Source organism: Schistocerca nitens, chromosome 3 (genome assembly GCF_023898315.1).
Source record: "Schistocerca nitens isolate TAMUIC-IGC-003100 chromosome 3, iqSchNite1.1, whole genome shotgun sequence".
Classification (NCBI taxonomy): Eukaryota; Metazoa; Arthropoda; class Insecta; order Orthoptera; family Acrididae; genus Schistocerca; species Schistocerca nitens.
Genome location: NC_064616.1, coordinates 221,871,405 through 221,889,987, shown reverse-complemented (window position 1 = coordinate 221,889,987; position 18,583 = coordinate 221,871,405). Strand labels below are relative to the sequence as shown.

Genomic DNA, 18,583 nt, shown 5'->3' with positions numbered 1-18,583 from the left:
AGCACTGCGCTCATTCCCAGTTTCTCTTTCTGTTCCATATCTAGAAACGTCTACCAAGGCAGGGAGAAAATTTCTCGGTCCAGCCAGAAATTCCGGTCTTGTAAATACCATTATGTTTTTGTTTTGGTGCTTCATGTTTTGCAATAAGTCAACTGTCAGTTTTAATTATTTTCAGCCATAATGGCTATGAAACTTCCTGGCAGATTAAAACTGTGTTCTGGACCAAAGACTCGAACTCGGGACCTTTGCCTTTCGCGGGTAAGTGTTCTACCGACTGAGCTACCCGAGCACGACTCACGCCCCGTCCTCACAGCTTCTCTTCTGCCAGTACCTCGTCTCCTACTTTCCAAACTTTACAGAAGCTCTCCTGCGAACATTGCAGAACTAGCACTCCTGAAAGAAAGGATATTGCGGAGACATGGCTTAGCCACAGCGTGGGGGATGTTTCTAGAATGAAATTTTCACTCTACAGCGGAGTGTGCGCTGATATGAAACTTCCTGGCAGATTAAAACTGTGTGCCGGACGAGACTCGAACTCGGGACCTGTGCCTTTCGCGGTCAAGTGCTCTAGGAGACGAGGTACTGGCAGAAGTAAGGCTGTGAGGGCAGGGCGTGAGTCCCTATTGGGTAGCTCAGTGGTAGAGCACTTGCCCACGGTCGGCACACAGTTTAAATCTGCCAGGAAGTTTCATATCAGCGCATACTCCGCTATAGAGTGAAAATTTCATTCTACATAATGGCTATGTTTGTAAACCGTGACTGTGTGGTAAAATTATTTATTTCAAGTTTCTGCTACCAGTAAATTTTTATTTTATGCTCAATTTAACATAATGCAACGCGTTTCGAACATGTTTTGTTCATTTTCAAGCGTTTGTACATACATACATACACCGAGAATTGTTACTTAAAAATAAACAGTTTTAAACTAGATTAATCTAGAACAGTTTGTTTTTTACTGTAGCTGCTGGTATGGCATTTGGGGGGAAGGAGGGGGGCAGTGTATATCTAGAAATCGAAGTCAGTGATGTCTTCTGCTGGTTTTCTTCTTTGTTGTTGACTATGTATATCACAGCCTGTATCGGATGCAGATAGATTTGCATCAGTTATGTGTTGCGAAAATAGTGTGAAATGCTTTTATATGACACTTGATCACTTACAGTTACATCCTCTTGCTGCTTCACTTGTATCACTGGTGTAATGGCGGAGCTGTTGATTGACATTACACTATTGCACATTATATTTTGTCACTGAATGCCACAGCATAAATTGCTTCGATTTTATACACACAACACAAGATGGCGGACTGTAGCATGTGAGTCCGTATCGATTATCGAGGTTTTGTATGGATATTCATGGTTCTAGTCGATTATTTACATTGACATTTCGTGAATCTATTGAGTTTGAACTGGCTTCAGACTGTTGGAGAATTTTGAGTTTTCAAATACGGTTATTTCATTAAGAATGTTATCTCCATGCTTTGTGTTATGTATGAAAATTTCCATTTCTTCCATGATATCCATTCTTTTACTTTTTCCTATTTTGTGTAAAATTTCGAGTTTGTCTTCGATTTTCAAAGGGTAGCCTGTGTCTTTAATGTGAGTTGCTACTGCTGATTTGTTACATTTATCAAGCCTGTAGTAGTCTAAATGTTCTTTGAATCGGGTTCTGAAATTTATGCCTGTTTGGCCGATATAATATTTATTAGATTGGCTGCAGGTAATTTTGTAAATTACAGATGCATCAAGACTTGTATCTGGTGGTTTTATAATGTGAATAAGCTTACTACTTAGGTTGTTGTTGGTGCTGAAGCTAATTTTTACTTCTGTCTTTTTGAATAGTCTTGCTAATTTGTCAGATACTATTCCAAGATATGGCATTTTTACAAATTTGACTGCTGGGGCACTGTCAGTTGTGAGTGTAGTTTGATGTTGTTTGTTCAGTTTATTTTTTATCTGTTGTGACATGGTATTAATTAGAGAAGGGTCATATTCATTGTTTATTGCAATATATGTTATGGTTTCTATTTCTTGTTGGAGTTCTGTATGTTGAAGTGGAAATTTGTGTGCTCTGTACAGCATTGATCTATAAGCAACTGTGGGAGGAGGGATGTGTTGAGGAGTTTGGTATAGTGGTGTCAGTGCCACTAGGTTTTCCGTAAACATTGAAAGCTACCTTTTCGTTCTGTTTTGATATTTTTATGTCAAGTTTTATCGTGGAATACTATTTTATACGTCATTGTTCGCGCTTCTTTCAACCAGAATATTTTCTATTGTTCTGTTGTCTCCTGCATTTTCGCCGGTAAGAGACGATGGTAGAGGAATGATGCATCTGCACAAACCCACAAAATATCCCTCCACCAGCTGCCGGAACGGTGCTCCGTTGACAGCCGGAGCGAGGTGGTTCAGTGCTAAATTACTGGACTCGTATTCAAGAGGGCGGTGGTTCAAATCCCCGTCCGACCACCCGTGTTTAGGTTTTTCGTGATTTCCCTACCTCTCTTAAGATGAATGCCTGGATGGTTCCTTTGATATTACGCCCCATATTTCCCCAATAAGATCTTGTGCCCGTTATATAATGACCCAAGAGACTCAGTTCTGTGCGGTGGGGCTCGAGTCTAATGTAAGCTGGTACCAAACCAGGTGGTAGATGAGATTTTCGCTGCCAATATTTAGCCGACAAGGGGAGGAGATTTGATTACCAGGCTTTGTGCCAATATCCCGTCCAAATTCGAAATTTCCCTGCAGTTTATCATGATGTGAAGGAATGTGTCATTGTTGATGGTGACCCATCCGTCTGACGGGAACGTTAAGCCCGACCGTCGTCTTCGTGCTATCCGAGAGGAGTAGGCTATGTCCCGGCACGTGGTCGTGCGGTAGCGTTCTTGCTTCCCGCGCCCGGGTTCTCGGGTTTGATTCCCGGCGGGGTCAGAGATTTTCTCTGCCTCGTGATGACTGGGTGTTGTGTGATGTCCTTAGGTTCGTTAGGTTTAAGTAGTTCTAAGTTCTAGGGGACTGATGACCATAGATGTTAAGTCCCATAGCGCTCAGAGCCATTTGAACCATTTTTTTGTCCCGGCACCGGGTTTTACCTTCTCCCTTCTGTCATCATCATCATCATAATACAGCATCAACATAACACCACACTATACGCACAGCCATTAGGCTCACCAATATTCAACAAACAGACATAAGACATAGTTCCCACATATTTGCATGCAAAGTGGCTACTGTGCGAAGAGGAAGTAAACCCATTCCCACAAGGTGGCTGAACCTACCTCTTGTGGTCTCCCAGTCAACAATGCCATACGATTTTACCGTTTTCTAATGATCTACATCTACATTTGCATCTACATGATTACCCTGTATTACACACTTACGTATTTGGCCGAGGGTTCACACTATAAGTTTGTTTATTCTCGACCGTTCAAATGTGTGTGAAATCTTATGGGACTTAACTGCTAAGGTCATCAGTACCTAAGCTTACACACTACGTAACTAAATTATCCTAAGGACAAACACACACACCCATGCACGAGGGAGGACTTGAACCTCTGCCGGGACCAGCCGCACAGTCCATGACTGTAGCGCCCTAGACCGCTCGGCATTCTCGACCGTTCCACTATCGAAAAACGCGTAGGTAAATGAACTCCTAAATATTTTCATGCCAACTCCGAATTCTTTGATTTTATTAAGACAATCACTTTTCGCTATGTCGGTAGCAGTCAACAAAACATTCTTATACTCTTGGTGGGGAACGTTAGAGGCTGAAATTTCGTCAAAAGAGCTGGACCCAACGAAAATCACCTTTGTTTTAATGATTGCCACCCCCAGTCGCTTACAATATCCGTGACACTCACTCCCTTATTTCGCGCCAATACCAAATGTGTTCTCTTTCTTCGAACTTTTTCGAGATCCACCGTTAAACGTATAAGGTAACTATCGCATACCGTGAGGCAATACATCAAAATGTAGTGTAGGCAGTCTCTTTAGTAGATTTGTTACATCTTCTAAGTGTTCTGCCACTAAAACACAGTCTTTTGTCCGCCTTGCTGACAACATTTTCTATGTAATGGTTCCATCGTCGACGGATCGTTAAACCCTTATCTTCCTTTCTTTTGACAGTCGAGATAAATCGCGACACGTGGAATGCGCCACACTTATTTGTCCAGCTGATTTTTTTTCGTTTAGAGCGTGCAATGGTGGTGTTCCGCGCCATACTGATTTCCATGCTCTGTGACGAGCGGCTAACTGAGGCTTTGTTGTGTGGCGACGGCACCCTTACCTCGTAACGAGGACGTAGTGGCAGATCACTCCCATCGGGGTGAGGTCACTGTAAATTTCTGACAAGACATTAGTGGGAATTGATTATATTAAATAATAATTCGACAATTGTATTCATTTCTTAGTTACGAAATGCTATTAATCACTCATGTTCTCTGCACCAATTCTTAAGGGGCTCCGGAAAGGCTCAAAATCATGAAAAGTTCAATTTTTACTTTTTTGCGTTTTCTGAATCTGCAGACTATTACCTTTTAATAGATATATAATTTATTCAATTCCGAAGACTACAACTATTTTTAAATTTTTTTTAAATGTGTTCTACATGGGCGTGACCCACTGTGGCGCTGTTAAACTGCTGTCAAATGGTGTTATTATTAACGTCCGTGTTCATCAGGTACATTTTAGTGATGTGAGATAAAGTATGTGTTGTGGCTAACCTGTGATGGTTCAATATATATCGCTGGTGTGATTGTCGATTGTTTCATGTTTATTTACTCTGTCGTTATCTCGAAAATATTCGTAATTAATTCTGTTTCTTGAGTCTCTGTTTTGTTGAAGTATAATAATGAGTAAAAGTAAAGTTATTAGAAATCCTCTGAAGGCTTTTAAGAAAAGGAGAAACGTTGGAAAGCCAAAGGTATGTGTTATTACTGTAAACAATAAAGACGATGAAAATCCCCAACATAGCTTGTGTCCCAAAGAAGAAGACAGTTGGTGTAAATATAACAAAGGATTGCTAACTGGTGAAGTGTACACTCATAAGCATAGTCTGCCTCATGCAATAATGGAGGTGATAAAACCTATTTTCAGAGACTTAGCAGCACCTGAACTGTTGAAAAAGTGTATTCACGGAAAAACTCAAAACCCCAATGAAAGTGTAAATAGTGTTATATGGTCGAGAATCCGCAAGACTGTATTTGTTGAAATAGAAACACTTCACTTTGGTGTGTATGATGCTGTTGCGACTTTCAATGATGGCAACATTGTAAGGTGCAAGGTATTTAGAAATATGGGAATGAAGATAAAAAAATGGTTCAAATGGCTCTGAGCACTATGGGACTCAACTGCTGAGGTTATTAGTCCCCTAGAACTTAGAACTAGTTAAACCTAACTAACCTAAGGACACCACAAACATCCATGCCCGAGGCAGGATTCGAACCTGCGACCGTAGCGGTCTTGCGGTTCCAGACTGCAGCGCCTTTAACCGCACGGCCACTTCGGCCGGCGGAATGAAGATAGGTTCTAACATGGTACGAGCGATGCTTGCTTTAGACAAGGAACGCCTTCGGGCTGCAGTCAGGGCTGTAAAGAGTCTAGAAATACAAGCAAGAGTAAACAGGAGGAGGAACAAGAGGAAGCTGGAGGAGGAGTTTGCAGAGGATGAAGATAATCCATCCTATGGACCTGGAAAGCACTAAAAAGTTAATCCAATCTTTGTCGCTCGATTCCCAAAACTTTTATTTTCTCACACTAATTACATGTTTTCTAAGGATCTTCCAAACATATTTGTTTCAAACTTTCAGTAAATGTTACACAGTACCTTCTGCATAATTTAACACAGCCTTTTTCCAAAAAACTGTATATTTTTGAATATATAAATAAAAAATTGCAAAAAAATGTTGTGAATTTTCATTACGATTGATAAAAAATCATCTTTAATAACTGAACTAAAATTTTGTAAAATCCCTGTGTTAAGTTGTAGTCCATATTCCAATAAATAATCTGTAAAAAGTTCAACTTCCTACCTCAAATACTTTGTGAGGAAAGATGTAATTTATAAGCGTTATTTTAACATTGCAAGTATAGGACGTTCCGGAGCCCCTTAATGTAAAGAGCTAGTACTAACTTCCACCGTCTTTGTCAATCCAATTCCTGCGTCATCTTTGCCTTTGTCCCGTTTCTCTACGGGACCGACATAGTTACACGACATTGTCTGTTGGTGGCCACACTCTGCCAGAAACTGATTCGAACGTCGTACTTTACAGTTGTTCACACGTGTAACTATCTGCAGCTCGTGGTCTAGTGGCTAGCATCGCTACCTCTGGCTCACAGTGTCCCGGGTTCGATTCCCGGCGGGGTTGGGGATACTCCCTGCTCGTGGACTGGATGTCTGTGTTGTACTCGACATTCCATCATCATTCGTGAAAGAGGCTGCATTGGACTGTGTGCAGATTGGGAATTTATACGGGCGCTGATGACCGCGCAGTTGAGCGCTCCACAAACCAAACATCATCATCATCAAACACGTGTATCTCGCACATTTCTTGCACCCTCGACATAATTTTTACAATTTTCTCTCAGTTCTGCGCACACTCCTGACTGAGACCGCACACCAATCACTGATGCCTCTTCGGCTTATCTTTGTCTTCCACCCCGCTGTGATCGTCGCCACCCTACGACTGCCATATTAGCATCGCTTCAGCGTAGACTTTCTACCTGTCTGTCACACTGACCACATAAACAGCACACAAGTGTTCTCACGTTATATTCTTGCGGACACGATACTGTTACGAACAATTCCTGTCTTACAGCTTTTGTAAGCGAAGAATTAAATCAGAGGGATACTCAGCCGAGGGGTAAAAACTGGTTCAAATGGCTTTAAGCACTATGGGACGTAACATCTGAGGTCATTAGTCCCCTAGACTTAGAACTACTTAAACCTAACTAACCTAAGGACATCAGAAACATCCATGCCCGAGGCAGGATTCGAACCAGAGACCGTTGCAGCAGCGCAGTTCCGCACTGAAGCTCCTAGAACCGCTCGGCCACAGCGGCCGGCCGAGAGGCAAATTCAGATATTAATTTACATATTAAAAATTAATGAAATTTGTGTTAATAAATATGTGAGGTGACCTTCTAGGTATTAGAGGATATGGCCACCTGTCTCTAGAACAAATCAACCATCTCTGGTTCAGTTGTTTATGAGTGCGTAGGAACTTGGAGAGCGTTTTCCTTTTAAGTGGCGATGACACATACAATGGTCCGTTACGTGACTGATAGGTAGCGAATTTCTGAAATATTTCACAGACTTCTGAGTAACTTCTTCTTTCGCTACTGCCTTTATCCCGCAGTGAGCGCAGGGTCGGCAGGGTTAAGTACGGAATTGGGATGGTTAATTTTTAGGGGTGGCTGGATGCCCTTCCTACCGCCACCCCATACCCCTGGAACTGAAGTAGTGCTGTCTGTGGCTAGTGTAAATCGTGAAATAGTGTGAATGTGTTTCAAATGTCTGCGAGTCGTGGGACTGAGGCGGGACGTGGGAACCAGCCCGGTATTCACCTAGTAGGCTGTGGAAAACCGCCTAAAAACCACGTCCAGGCTGGCCGGCTACCCTGGCGGGTTCACAGACTTCTGAGTAACATAGTGTAGTTTTCTCGTTAATTAGTACTTTGCCGGCCGCTGTGGCCGAGCGAGTCTAGGCGCTTCAGTCCCGAACCGCGCTGCTTCTACGGTCACAGATTCGAATCCTGCCCCGGGCATGGATGTGTGATGTCCTTAGGTTAGTTAGGTTTAAGTAGTTCTAAGTTCTATGGGACTGATGACCTCAGTTGTTAAGTCCCGTAGTGCTCCGAGCCATTTCAACCAATCAGGACTTTCCGCAGGATGTTGTGTTTACACATCAACTGTGCTCCAAAACACGGACTGAGGCAGGCGCGCTGTGACGTGGCGGAGAGAAGGCTGCGCCAGTAATTGGCCGTGTCGGGCGCCGCGTGTCGCGGTTCTGCACGGCTGGCAGTGAGAGGTGTCAGCTGGAAGTGAACGTGCAGGGAGCGCCACCAGCGCAGCCTCTTTCAAGAACGGCTACTTGGTCTGCATCACATACCAACCACTTCATGACCTAACTGCGTTTGCAGAAATGTTACACGTCATCAAGTAATACGGTATTAAGAAACCTAATGCTCTTTAACTCATGCAGGAGCGTTATCACGTTGACATTGAGAAGCTTCAAACAGTTCAAATGGCTCTAAGCACTATGGGACTTAACATCTGAGGTCATCAGTCCCTTAGACTTAGAACTACCGAAACCTAACTAACCTAAGAACATCACACATATCCATGCCCGAGGCAAGATTCGAACCTGGTACCGGAGCAGCAGCGCGGTTCCGGACTGAAGTGCCTAGAACCGTTCGGCCACAGTGCCGGCCGTGAAAAAAACACCATATTTGAAACTATACTGCACAACATAGTTAAAGAGTCAGTTCTTTGAAATCCCGTAAATGTTTCTCAATGCGACGCAGAAATTCGAAACGTGGCTCAAAGGTGTCTATAACCTACCTCCGTAACGGGACAAAAGCGTGGCGTCCTATGATGTCAACTTGGGGTTTAGGACACTTCTAACAACAAGTTATTGACACAAGCAAAAAAAATTCCAGAGCTTAGAAGCTCATGTGAGGTGTAACATGGGTTACTGATATCACATTGGTACCAGATTTGGCCACTAAAAAATGCCCAACACCACCGTGGACGTATCGCACAATGTGAAGGTAGAATGAGATTTTCACTTTGCAGCGGAGTGTGCGCTGATATGAAACATTCTGGCAGATTAAAACTGTGTGCCGGACCGAAACTCGAACTCAAGACCTTTGCCTTTCACGGGCAAGTGCTCTACCATCTGAGCTACCCAACCACGACTCACGCCCCGTCTCACAGCTTTACTTCCGCCAGTACCTCGTCGTCTAACTTCCAAACTTTACAGAAGCTCTCCTGCGAAACTTGCAGAACTAGCACTCCTGAAAGAAATGATATTGCGGAGACATGGCTTAGCCACAGTCGAGGGAAAGTTTCCAGAATGCGATTTTCCCTCTGCAGCGGAGTGTGCGCTGATATGAAACTTTCTGGCAGATTAAAACTGTGTGCCGGACCGAAACTTGAACTCAGGACCTTTGCCTTTCGCGGGCAAGTGCACTACCAACTGAGCTACCCAAGCACGACTTACGCCCCGTCCTCACAGCTTTACTTCTGCCAGCACCTCGTCTCCTACCTTCCAAACTTTACAGGAGCTCTCCTGCGGTTCGCAGGAAAGGCAAAGGTCCTGAGTTCGAGTTTCGGTCCCGCACACAGTTATAATCTTCCAAAAAGTTTAATGTGAAGGTAGTCGAGCCCTCTCTTACCCACACCTGACTCCTTCTTTTGAGGCCCTAGCGATGGAGGTCATAACCGCTACGCCTAGCCTTGAAATCATTCGGCGTTCTTATGAGTGGCTGAGGAAAACATTTCAGTTACCCCGCCGCTCAGAACCGACACAGTGCTTCAGGAGCTGGCGCAAAGGGTGTCAATGAGACCACCCCTTCTCTTGCAGGGTGCTTTACACGCATTTTGGGGTTGAAAACGACAGTTTGCAGTGCGATAAGCAATAGGACGACGTTCTTGACGATGTTACAGAAGTAAATTATAGGCACATTTGAGCCTAATTTCAAAGTGCTGCGTCGCAGTGGGTTAGAATTACGGGGGTTTCAAAGAAGTGACTCTTTAATTGTGTTGCGCAGTGTATATGTGTATTTGTCCCTAGGGTAAGTGGTCGGCACAAGGGAAAACATTATCGATTCTTGTAGTCTCTCCTTAAGCCGGCCGCGGTGGTCTAGCAGTTCTAGGCGCTCAGTCAGGAACCGCGCGACTGCTACGGTCGCAGGTTCGAATCCTGCCTCGGGCATCGATGTGTGTGATGTCCTTAGGTTAGTTAGGTTTAAGTAGTTCTAAGTTCTAGGGGACTTATGACCACAGATGTTGAGTCCCATAGTGCTCAGAGCCATTTGAACCATTTTGAGTCTCTCCTCATTTGAAAAGTAACTTGGTTGATAGCGAAGGGTCACTTACTCCCACTTCCAGAAATATTCTCCGAAACCACTACCTCTGCCTCAAAGGGTACACCAGTTCTACAACCCACACGCGCAGCCGACTGATTTCTCTATTTCGTGAGCTTCAAATCGCTGCACGAAATTATTTAATCCAGGCCTTCATACAAACCACTATCAGTGGCCGAATGCAGGAATATCAGTTGTCCTTTTCGTGCTCCTTCTAATAGCAGTAGCATTCTCAGAAGTTTCTTTGACCCATCCAGATAGCCACACGCTTTGAAACACCGCTTCCGGTATTTATGGAGGCGTGCCAGTCCTGGATCGAACCCACCTGCAGATGAACGACGAGGGCTGGTATGCTGGACAACCTAGATGTGCTTTTTAGACTGTTTCCCCCATTCTACTCGGTGAATACCGGCCTGGTACTCGCATTCCACCTCAGTTACACGATTTGAAAACATTTAGAAAACGTTCACACACTTTAACATGCCATAACATTAGATACAGACAGTTGGGGTACAGAAATTCCGTGCTGGAGGGGGGGGAGGGGGGAGGGGGGGGGGAAGGGTGGCTACAGCGAGGCCAGCTGTCCACCCTCTACCATTAATTCTGGCATATCCAATAATTAACATCCACAATAAGTGAAGATAGGCTTGGAAAAAACGAGAAAGAAGATTATCGGAAATTTCTTTCCAATGTGTGCTGGAAAATATCAGCCGTCAGAGGGTGGTGATATGCCCTTAAGCCAGCCCCAGGGGCCTGAGCACTAACAGTTTATTAGAATTATGGAAAAACCAGCCTATCACGTGTCGGCTGGGTGGAAGTCCTCATCCCCCAGATACTAGAAAACAGCCTTGGCTTCCTCAATAGCGATTGGGAATAGCACACAGGTACGACTGGGAAAATATATTATGGAACTGTATAGGTGCGGAGAATGTTAAAGGAATGCATTCTCTATGTATGGCCTGTTAGTGGATGCAGTCTGTTATTGGCTGTCCGTTGGACGGGTAGGTGATGTCTGAGTGTTAGTCAAGTGTTTGCGTATTAGAGTTAGTCCATCATATTTTAATGTGTTAGTTGACTGGATGGCACAGTCGTGGATGGTTAGGGAGAAATTGGAATATTGTAGTAAGTTCTATGGGACCAAACTGCTGAGGTCATCGGTCCCTACGCTTGTTGTTATGGTCTTCAGTCCAGAGACTGGTTTGATGCAGCTCTCCATGCTATTCTATTCTATGCAAGCATCTTCATCTCCCAGTACCTACTGCAACCCACATCCTTCTGAATCTGCTTAGTGTATTTATCTCTTGGTCTCCCTCTACGATTTTTACGCTCCACGCTGCCCTCCAATACTTAATTGGTGATCCCTTGATGCCTCAGAACACGTCCTACCAACCGATCCCTTCTTTTAGTCAACCTGTGTCACAAATTTCTCTTCTCCCCAATTCTATTCAATACCTCCTCATTAGTTATGTGATCTACCGATCTAATCTTCAGCATTCTTCTGTAGCACCACATTTCGAAAGCGTGTATTCTCTTCTTGTCCAAACTGTTTATCATTCGTGTTTCACTTCTTCTAGTCAAGTTGTGCCACAAATTTCTCTTCTCCCCAATCCTATTCAATACCTCCTCATTAGTTAAGTGATCTACCCATCTAATCTTCAGCATTCTTATGTAGCACCACATTTCGAAAGCTTCTATTCTCTTCTTGTCCAAACTATTTATCGTCCATGTTACACTTCCATACATGGCAACACTCCATACAAATACTTTCAGAAATGACTTGTGACACTTAAATCTATACTCGAAGTTAACTAATTTCTCTTCTTCAGAAACGCTTTCCTTGCCATTGCCAGTCCACATTTTATATCCTCTCTACTTCGAGCATCATTAGTTATTTTGCTCCGCAAATAGCAAAACTCAATTACTACTTTAAGTGTCTCATTTGCTAATCTAACTCCCTCAGCATCACCCGAGTTAACTCGACTACATTCCATTATCCTCGTTTTGCTTTTGTTGATGTTCATCTTATATCCTCCTTTCAAGACACTGTTCATTCCATTCAACTGCTCTTCCAGGTCCTTTGCTGTCTCTGACAGATCTACAATGTCATCGGCGAACCTCAAAGTTTTTATTTTTTCTCCATGGATTTTAATTCCTACTCCAAATTTTTCTTTTGTTTCCTTTACTGCTTGCTCAATATACAGATTGAATAACATCGGGGATAGGCTACAATCCTTAAGCTTACACACTACTTAATCTAACTAACTTACACTAAGGACAACAAACACACCCATGCCCGAGGGAGGACTCGAACCTCCGATGGGGGAGCCGCGCGGACCGTGCAAGGTGCCCCGGACCGCTCGGCTACCCCGCGCGGCAGTCAGGGAGAAGTCACGGAAGCAGCAGCTGTGGTCTTTTGCCCGAGATTACGAAAGACTTATCTTGAGGAGCTGCTTGCACACCAGGAAGTAAACTGATTGGTAGGAACGTTGGGACCCCTGTACTATACGGTAGACGACTAGGAAACCCGTGTCATTCACGTGCCGAAGTGGGTGAACGAGAAAAGGCGGAATAGTCTTGTCTGTAATGTAGAGGCTATAAACGAGAGCAGAGGGAACAGTGCTTCGGAGCATACCCGCTGCTGAATGGAAGATACAGGTTCGCATCGCGTTAAAAATTTGAATTAGACACTATAGGCCTATATCTCTGACATTGATCTGTTGTAGAATTTAAGAAATTGTTTTTTGCTCCCGTATCATGTTATTTCTGGAAACCCAGAATCTACTCTGTAGGAATCCACATGGATTCCGGAAACAGCGATCGTGTGAGACCCAACTCGCTTTAGTTGCTCATGAGACCCAGAAAATACTAGATACAGGCTCCCAGGTCGATGCCATTTTCCTTGACTTCCGGAAGGCGTTCGTTGCAGTTCCGCACTGTCGCCTGATAAACAAAGTGAGAGCCTACGGAATATCAGACAAGCTGTGTGGCTCGACTGAAGAGTTTTTAGCAAACAGAACACAACATTTTGTTCTCAATGGAGAGACGTCTACAGACGTTAAAGTAACCTGTGGCGTGCCACAGGTGAGTGTTATGGGACCATTGCTTTTCACAATATATATAAATGACCTAGAAGATAGTGTCGGAAGTTCAATGTGGCTTTTCGCGGATGATGCTGTAGTATACAGAGAAGTTACAGCATTAGAAAATTGCAGCGAAATTCAAGAAGATCTGCAGCGGATAGGCACTTGGTGCAGGGAGTGGCAACTGACCCTTAAGATAGACAAATGTAATGTATTGCGAATACATAGAAGGACGGATCCTTTATTGTATGATTATATGATATTGGAACAAACGCTGGTAGCAGTTACTTCTGTAAAATATCTGGGAGTATGCGTACGGAACGATCTGAAGTGGAATGATCATATAAAATTAATTGTTTGTAAGGCGGGCGCCAGGTTGAGATTCATTGGGAGAGTCCTTAGAAAATGTAGTCCATCAACAAAGGAGGTGGCTTACAAAACACTCGTTCGACCTATACTTGAGTATTGCTCATCAGTGTGGGATCCGTACCAGGTCGGGTTGACAGAGGAGATGGAGAAGATCCAAAGAAGAGGGCCGCGTTTCGTCACAGGGTTATTTGGTAAGCGTGATAGCGTTACGGAGATGTTTAGCAAACTCAAGTGGCAGACTTTTCAAGAGAGGCGCTGTGCATCGCGGTGTAGCTTGCTGTCCAGGTTGTAATGGTACTAGAATTACGTAACCATTATGGTACCTCACCTGAACCTCTCAATACCAGCAATATTCTACTGTGTTTTTGTAGAGTAGTTAACATATTTCTGAGACAACATTCAGATTTGATTTCATTAATGTAGAGGTACTTTGATACATCGGTATGTTTATATTGCAATGATATTATTCTTTTGTGTATTCTTTCTTTTGTCACTATGATCTTTGACGTACTTGTAACTCTGATTTTTGGGCGCGGAAGCGGTTATTAGTTAGTTGGAGAGTCGGACCTTGAGAAAGTCAAGTCTTGGACGTCATGTTGGAAAGATGCATATTGTAGTTAGCTTATAAAATGGGAGGAAGATGTTTTCAAGTATGTTTTGTATTGTGAAGTGATGTTTTGTGTGTTACGCGATAGTGCAAGAAAAGCAATAAAAAAGAAGCGTAACTTAAATTCGGGGTGCTGATTTTTTTTTCCTTCTTCAAGAATGGTTTGTGAAACACATCTATAAAAATTTTGAATATAGCAGAATAAAACCTAGGCCTCTTTGCATCCGAGCTTGGAATCATCACCACCTAGATTTTCGACGATTGAGCCATGATTCTACAAGACCAGCGTGGTAAACACGAAAAGATGAGTGCCTAGTTTATTCATTATTACATGAAATGACTTTATTAACTCTGCTCTAATGACACCTGCCACATAATGACTTTGTTGTTGACCGAAAATGCAGGATTTAGCAGCGTGAGCAACACAACAATCGTTATTAAATTTTGACCTTTGTTGTGGTAGGGTTGTTAGAAGGTTTCGAGAGGGTGCGTTTCTGGATGAGGTATCCAATATATTGCTTCCCCCTACTTATACCTCTCAAGGAGATCACGAATGTAAAATTAGAGAGATTCGAGGGCGCACGGAGGCTTTCCGGCAGTCGTTCTTCCCGCGAACCGTACGCGAGTGGCAAAGGAAAGAAGGTATGATAGTGGCACGTAAAGTGCCCTCCGCCACACACCGTTGGGTGGCTTGCGGAGTATAAATGTAGATGTAGATGACGAGAAAGAGGTGGTGTAATGCGGCAGTGGTGGAGGTGACGAGGCTGTGTGTGGTTGCAGCGTGCCTCCTGGCAGCAGGCGTGCGCGGCCTCCAGGCGGGGTCCACGCAGGCCCTGTACGGAGCTTCCCCGGGCCAGTACGTGCTGCGCTCGCAGGAGCCGCAGCCGCAGCCGCAGCCGCAGGCGCAGGCGCAGCCCCAGCAGGCGCTGCAGCAGCTGCCTCCGGAGTACCTGGGGCTGCTCCAGCAGCTGGTGGCGCAGCCGCAGCAGCAGCCGCAGCAGGCGCCGCCGGCCGCCGCCGTCCAGCAGCAGCAGCAGCCCGGCCTCAGGCAGATCGTCATCACCAGGTACTCGCCTCTACGTTCTCTTCTTCTGGGTCCTCAGTCTTCTGACTAGTTTGTTACGGCCCACCACCAGTTCCTCTCCTGTGCCTACCTCTTCACCTCAGACTAACCCTTGCACCCAACATCCTCAATTATTCACGATATGGGGGCTCGTGCACTGTTGATGGAGATCCATCCGTCAGATGAAGATGTTAAGCACGGCAGCCCTCTGGTTGCTATTCAAGAAGAACTGTCAATTTGCGTGCACTCATTCCGACAGGAGCCTCAACACATCACAGGGGATATCCCAGCCAACAACGCTGTATGGTATTCACACTTTTACTAGGGGTTGATTTCAATCGCCACTCTCTGTTCAATTACACTACAGGCCATTAAAATTGCTACACCAAGAATAAATGCAGCTCTTAAACGGGTATTCATTGGACAAATATATTATACTGCAACTGACATGTGATTACAATTTCAAGCAATTTGGGTTCATAGATACTGAGAAATCAGTAGCCAGAACAACCACCTCAGGCCGCAATAACGGCCTCGATACGCCTGGGCATTGAGTCAAACAGAGCTTGGATGGCGTGTACAGGTACAGCTGTCCATGCAGCTTCAACACGATACCACAGTTCATCAGGAGTATTGTGACGAGCCAGTTGTTCGGCCAACATTGACCAGACGTTTTCATTTAATGAGAGATCAGGAGAATGTGCTGGCCAGGGCAGCAGTCCAACATTTTCTGTCTCCAGAAAGTCCCGTACAGGATATGCAACATGCGGTCGTGCATTACCCAGCTGAAATGTAGAGTTTCGCAGGGATCGAATGAAGGGTAGAGCCACGGGTCGTAACACATCTGAAATGTAACGTCCACTGTTCAAAGTGTCGTCAATGCGAACAAGAGGTGACCGAGACGTGTAACCAATGGCACCCCATACCATCACGCCGTGTGATACGCCAGTATGGCGATGACGAATACACGCTTCCAATGTGCGTTCACCGCGATGTCGCCAAACACGGATGCGACCATCATGATGCTGTAAACAGAACCTGGATTCATCCGAAAAAATGACGTTTTGCCATTCGTGCACCCAGGTTCGTCGTTGAGTACATCATCGCAGGCGCTCCTGTCTGTGATGCAGCGTCAAGGGTAACCGCAGCCATGGTCTCCGAGCTGATAGTTCGGGCTGCTCCAAATGTCGTCGAACTGTTCGTGCAGATGGTTGTTGTCTTGCAAACGTCCCCATCTGTTGACTCAGGGATCGAGACGTGGCTGCACGATCCGTTACAACCATGCGCATAAGATGCCTGTCGTCTCGATTGCTAGTGATACGAGGCCGTTGTGATCCAGCACGGCGTTCCGTATTACCCTCCTGAACCCACCGATTCCATATTCTGCTAACAGTCATTGGATCTGGACCAACGCGAGCAGCAATGTCGCGATACGATAAACCGCAATCGCGATAGGCTACAATCCGACCTTTATCAATATCGGAAACGTGATGGTACGCATTTCTCCTCCTTACACGAGGCATCACAACGTTTCACCAGGCAACGCCGGTCAGCTGCTGCTTGTGTATGAGAAATCGGTTGGAAACTTTTCTCATGTCAGAACGTTGTAGGTGTCGCCACCTCTGAAAAGCTAACTATTTGCATATCACAGCATCTTCTTCCAGTCAGATAAATTTCGCGTCTGTAGCACGTCATCTTCGTGGTGTAGCAATTTTAATAGCCAGTAGTGTATTTTGATAGATGTACTTGAGTACATTCTGTAAGGGAGCCAAGACTAGCAGCTTTGCAGCGTATATACAGGGTGTATATAAAGTCCGGGAACACTTTTAATTATTTATTGAACGTGAACTAAACATTGTACAGATAATATACATATGTCATTTTGAAGAGACACCCTGAATTTTTTTTTTCATGTGTACCGCCACAGCGTAGTTTGGTAATTTGCCGCTAGTCAGCGTTAGTCGCAAACATGGCAAGTGCAGGTGCCATGCTAAAGAAATGGATAGCTGTTTCATAGCTCTCCGATCACCAGATCTCACTGCGTGTGACTTTTTGCTTTGCGGACACATAAAAGATCTGGTGTACGTACCGCCTCTACAACGTGATGTAGTAGAGCTCCGGAAGAGAATACGGGAAACGAATGCCACAGTCGACGATGCCACGCTGGGACGGGTATGGCAAGAATTCGATTACCGTATTGATGTCTGACGGGTCAGTCATGGTTGGCATATCGAATGTTTGTAAAAAAGAAAAACTTTCAGAGTTTCTCTTCAAAATGGAATAGGTATGACATCTGTACAATGTTTAGTTCTTGTGCAATAAATAATTGAAAGTGTTCCCGTACTTTATGTACACACTGTATCTGAGTTACTACCAAAAGCCACATGGCCTGCTAGTAGTCAGAAAGTGCGTTATTGTCCTGGTTAAATCACAGACCTCTCTGACATATTCGAGATGGCGGTGTCTGTGTTTCCCGTAACTTTTATCCTCTTATTTCATTTTGTTGCCATTATCACAAAACAGTGGCCTGCTGATGGTAACTGAAGTTAGTTCTAATTTTATCAAAGAGCAGCGCCTCTCTGAAGCCTTTCTACCATTGTTCCTTCTCCAGGTAGAGAAGTATACGTTCACTATTTGGCCCACGCGTCTACTGGTTGATCAGGAATATTTGAATTAGAAGAAATCATGCTTGTTACGTAATTTAAAGCAACAAAAGAGGAACATTAAGTGTAGTAATATCCGCGCTAGTCACAATTCCGCCTATAAAGTTTTAAACACATCAAAACGAGTGAGAAGGATGCAATAAGAATACGATCATTGGGCGAAGCACTACAGAGAACTACGGTGCCAGCAGAGACAATTGGAAGACCTATGCGCAAAAAAGACCCTGATCTTAATGAAGCTCACCACGTAACAATAGAAAGAGTCAAAAGACCTTGACTGAAGTTAAACAGGAAAATAAAATTCAAATGGTTCAAATGGCTCTGAGCACTACGGGACTCAATATTTGAGGTCAGCAGTCCCCTAGAACTTAGAACTACTTAAACCTAACTAACCTAAGGACACCACACACATCCATGCCCGAGGCAGGATTCGAACCTGCGACCGTAGCAGTCGCGCGGTGCTGGACTGAAGCGCCCAGAATCGCTCGACCACAAAGGCCAGAAACAGGAAAATAAAGGCAGAATTGGTGAAACATGAATGCAGAACACTACAGACGAGATCGCTACACTTTATCAATCTCTGATTGTGCAGAAGTATACCCCAACACATCGAAAACAGCAGAATCAATACATTTCATTAAGAAAGATGGTAAGAATTACAGCGTCATATCTTCTCAAATAATTACATAAGTTACATCCAAGAATAAGAAGCCGCAGGTT

The 18,583-nt window shown here is 44.4% G+C and overlaps 1 protein-coding gene across 1 annotated transcript in view; it reads left to right on the top strand.

Annotated features, from left to right (window-relative positions):
- LOC126248183 (histone-lysine N-methyltransferase 2D-like) overlaps positions 1-18,583 on the top strand; it is a 100,295-nt gene that overhangs the window by 47,241 nt on the left and 34,471 nt on the right. The window contains exon 2 of the mRNA XM_049948956.1: positions 14,918-15,203. Within this exon, the coding sequence (XP_049804913.1) occupies positions 14,918-15,203 (286 nt within the window). The remainder of the gene's footprint in view (positions 1-14,917; positions 15,204-18,583) is intronic.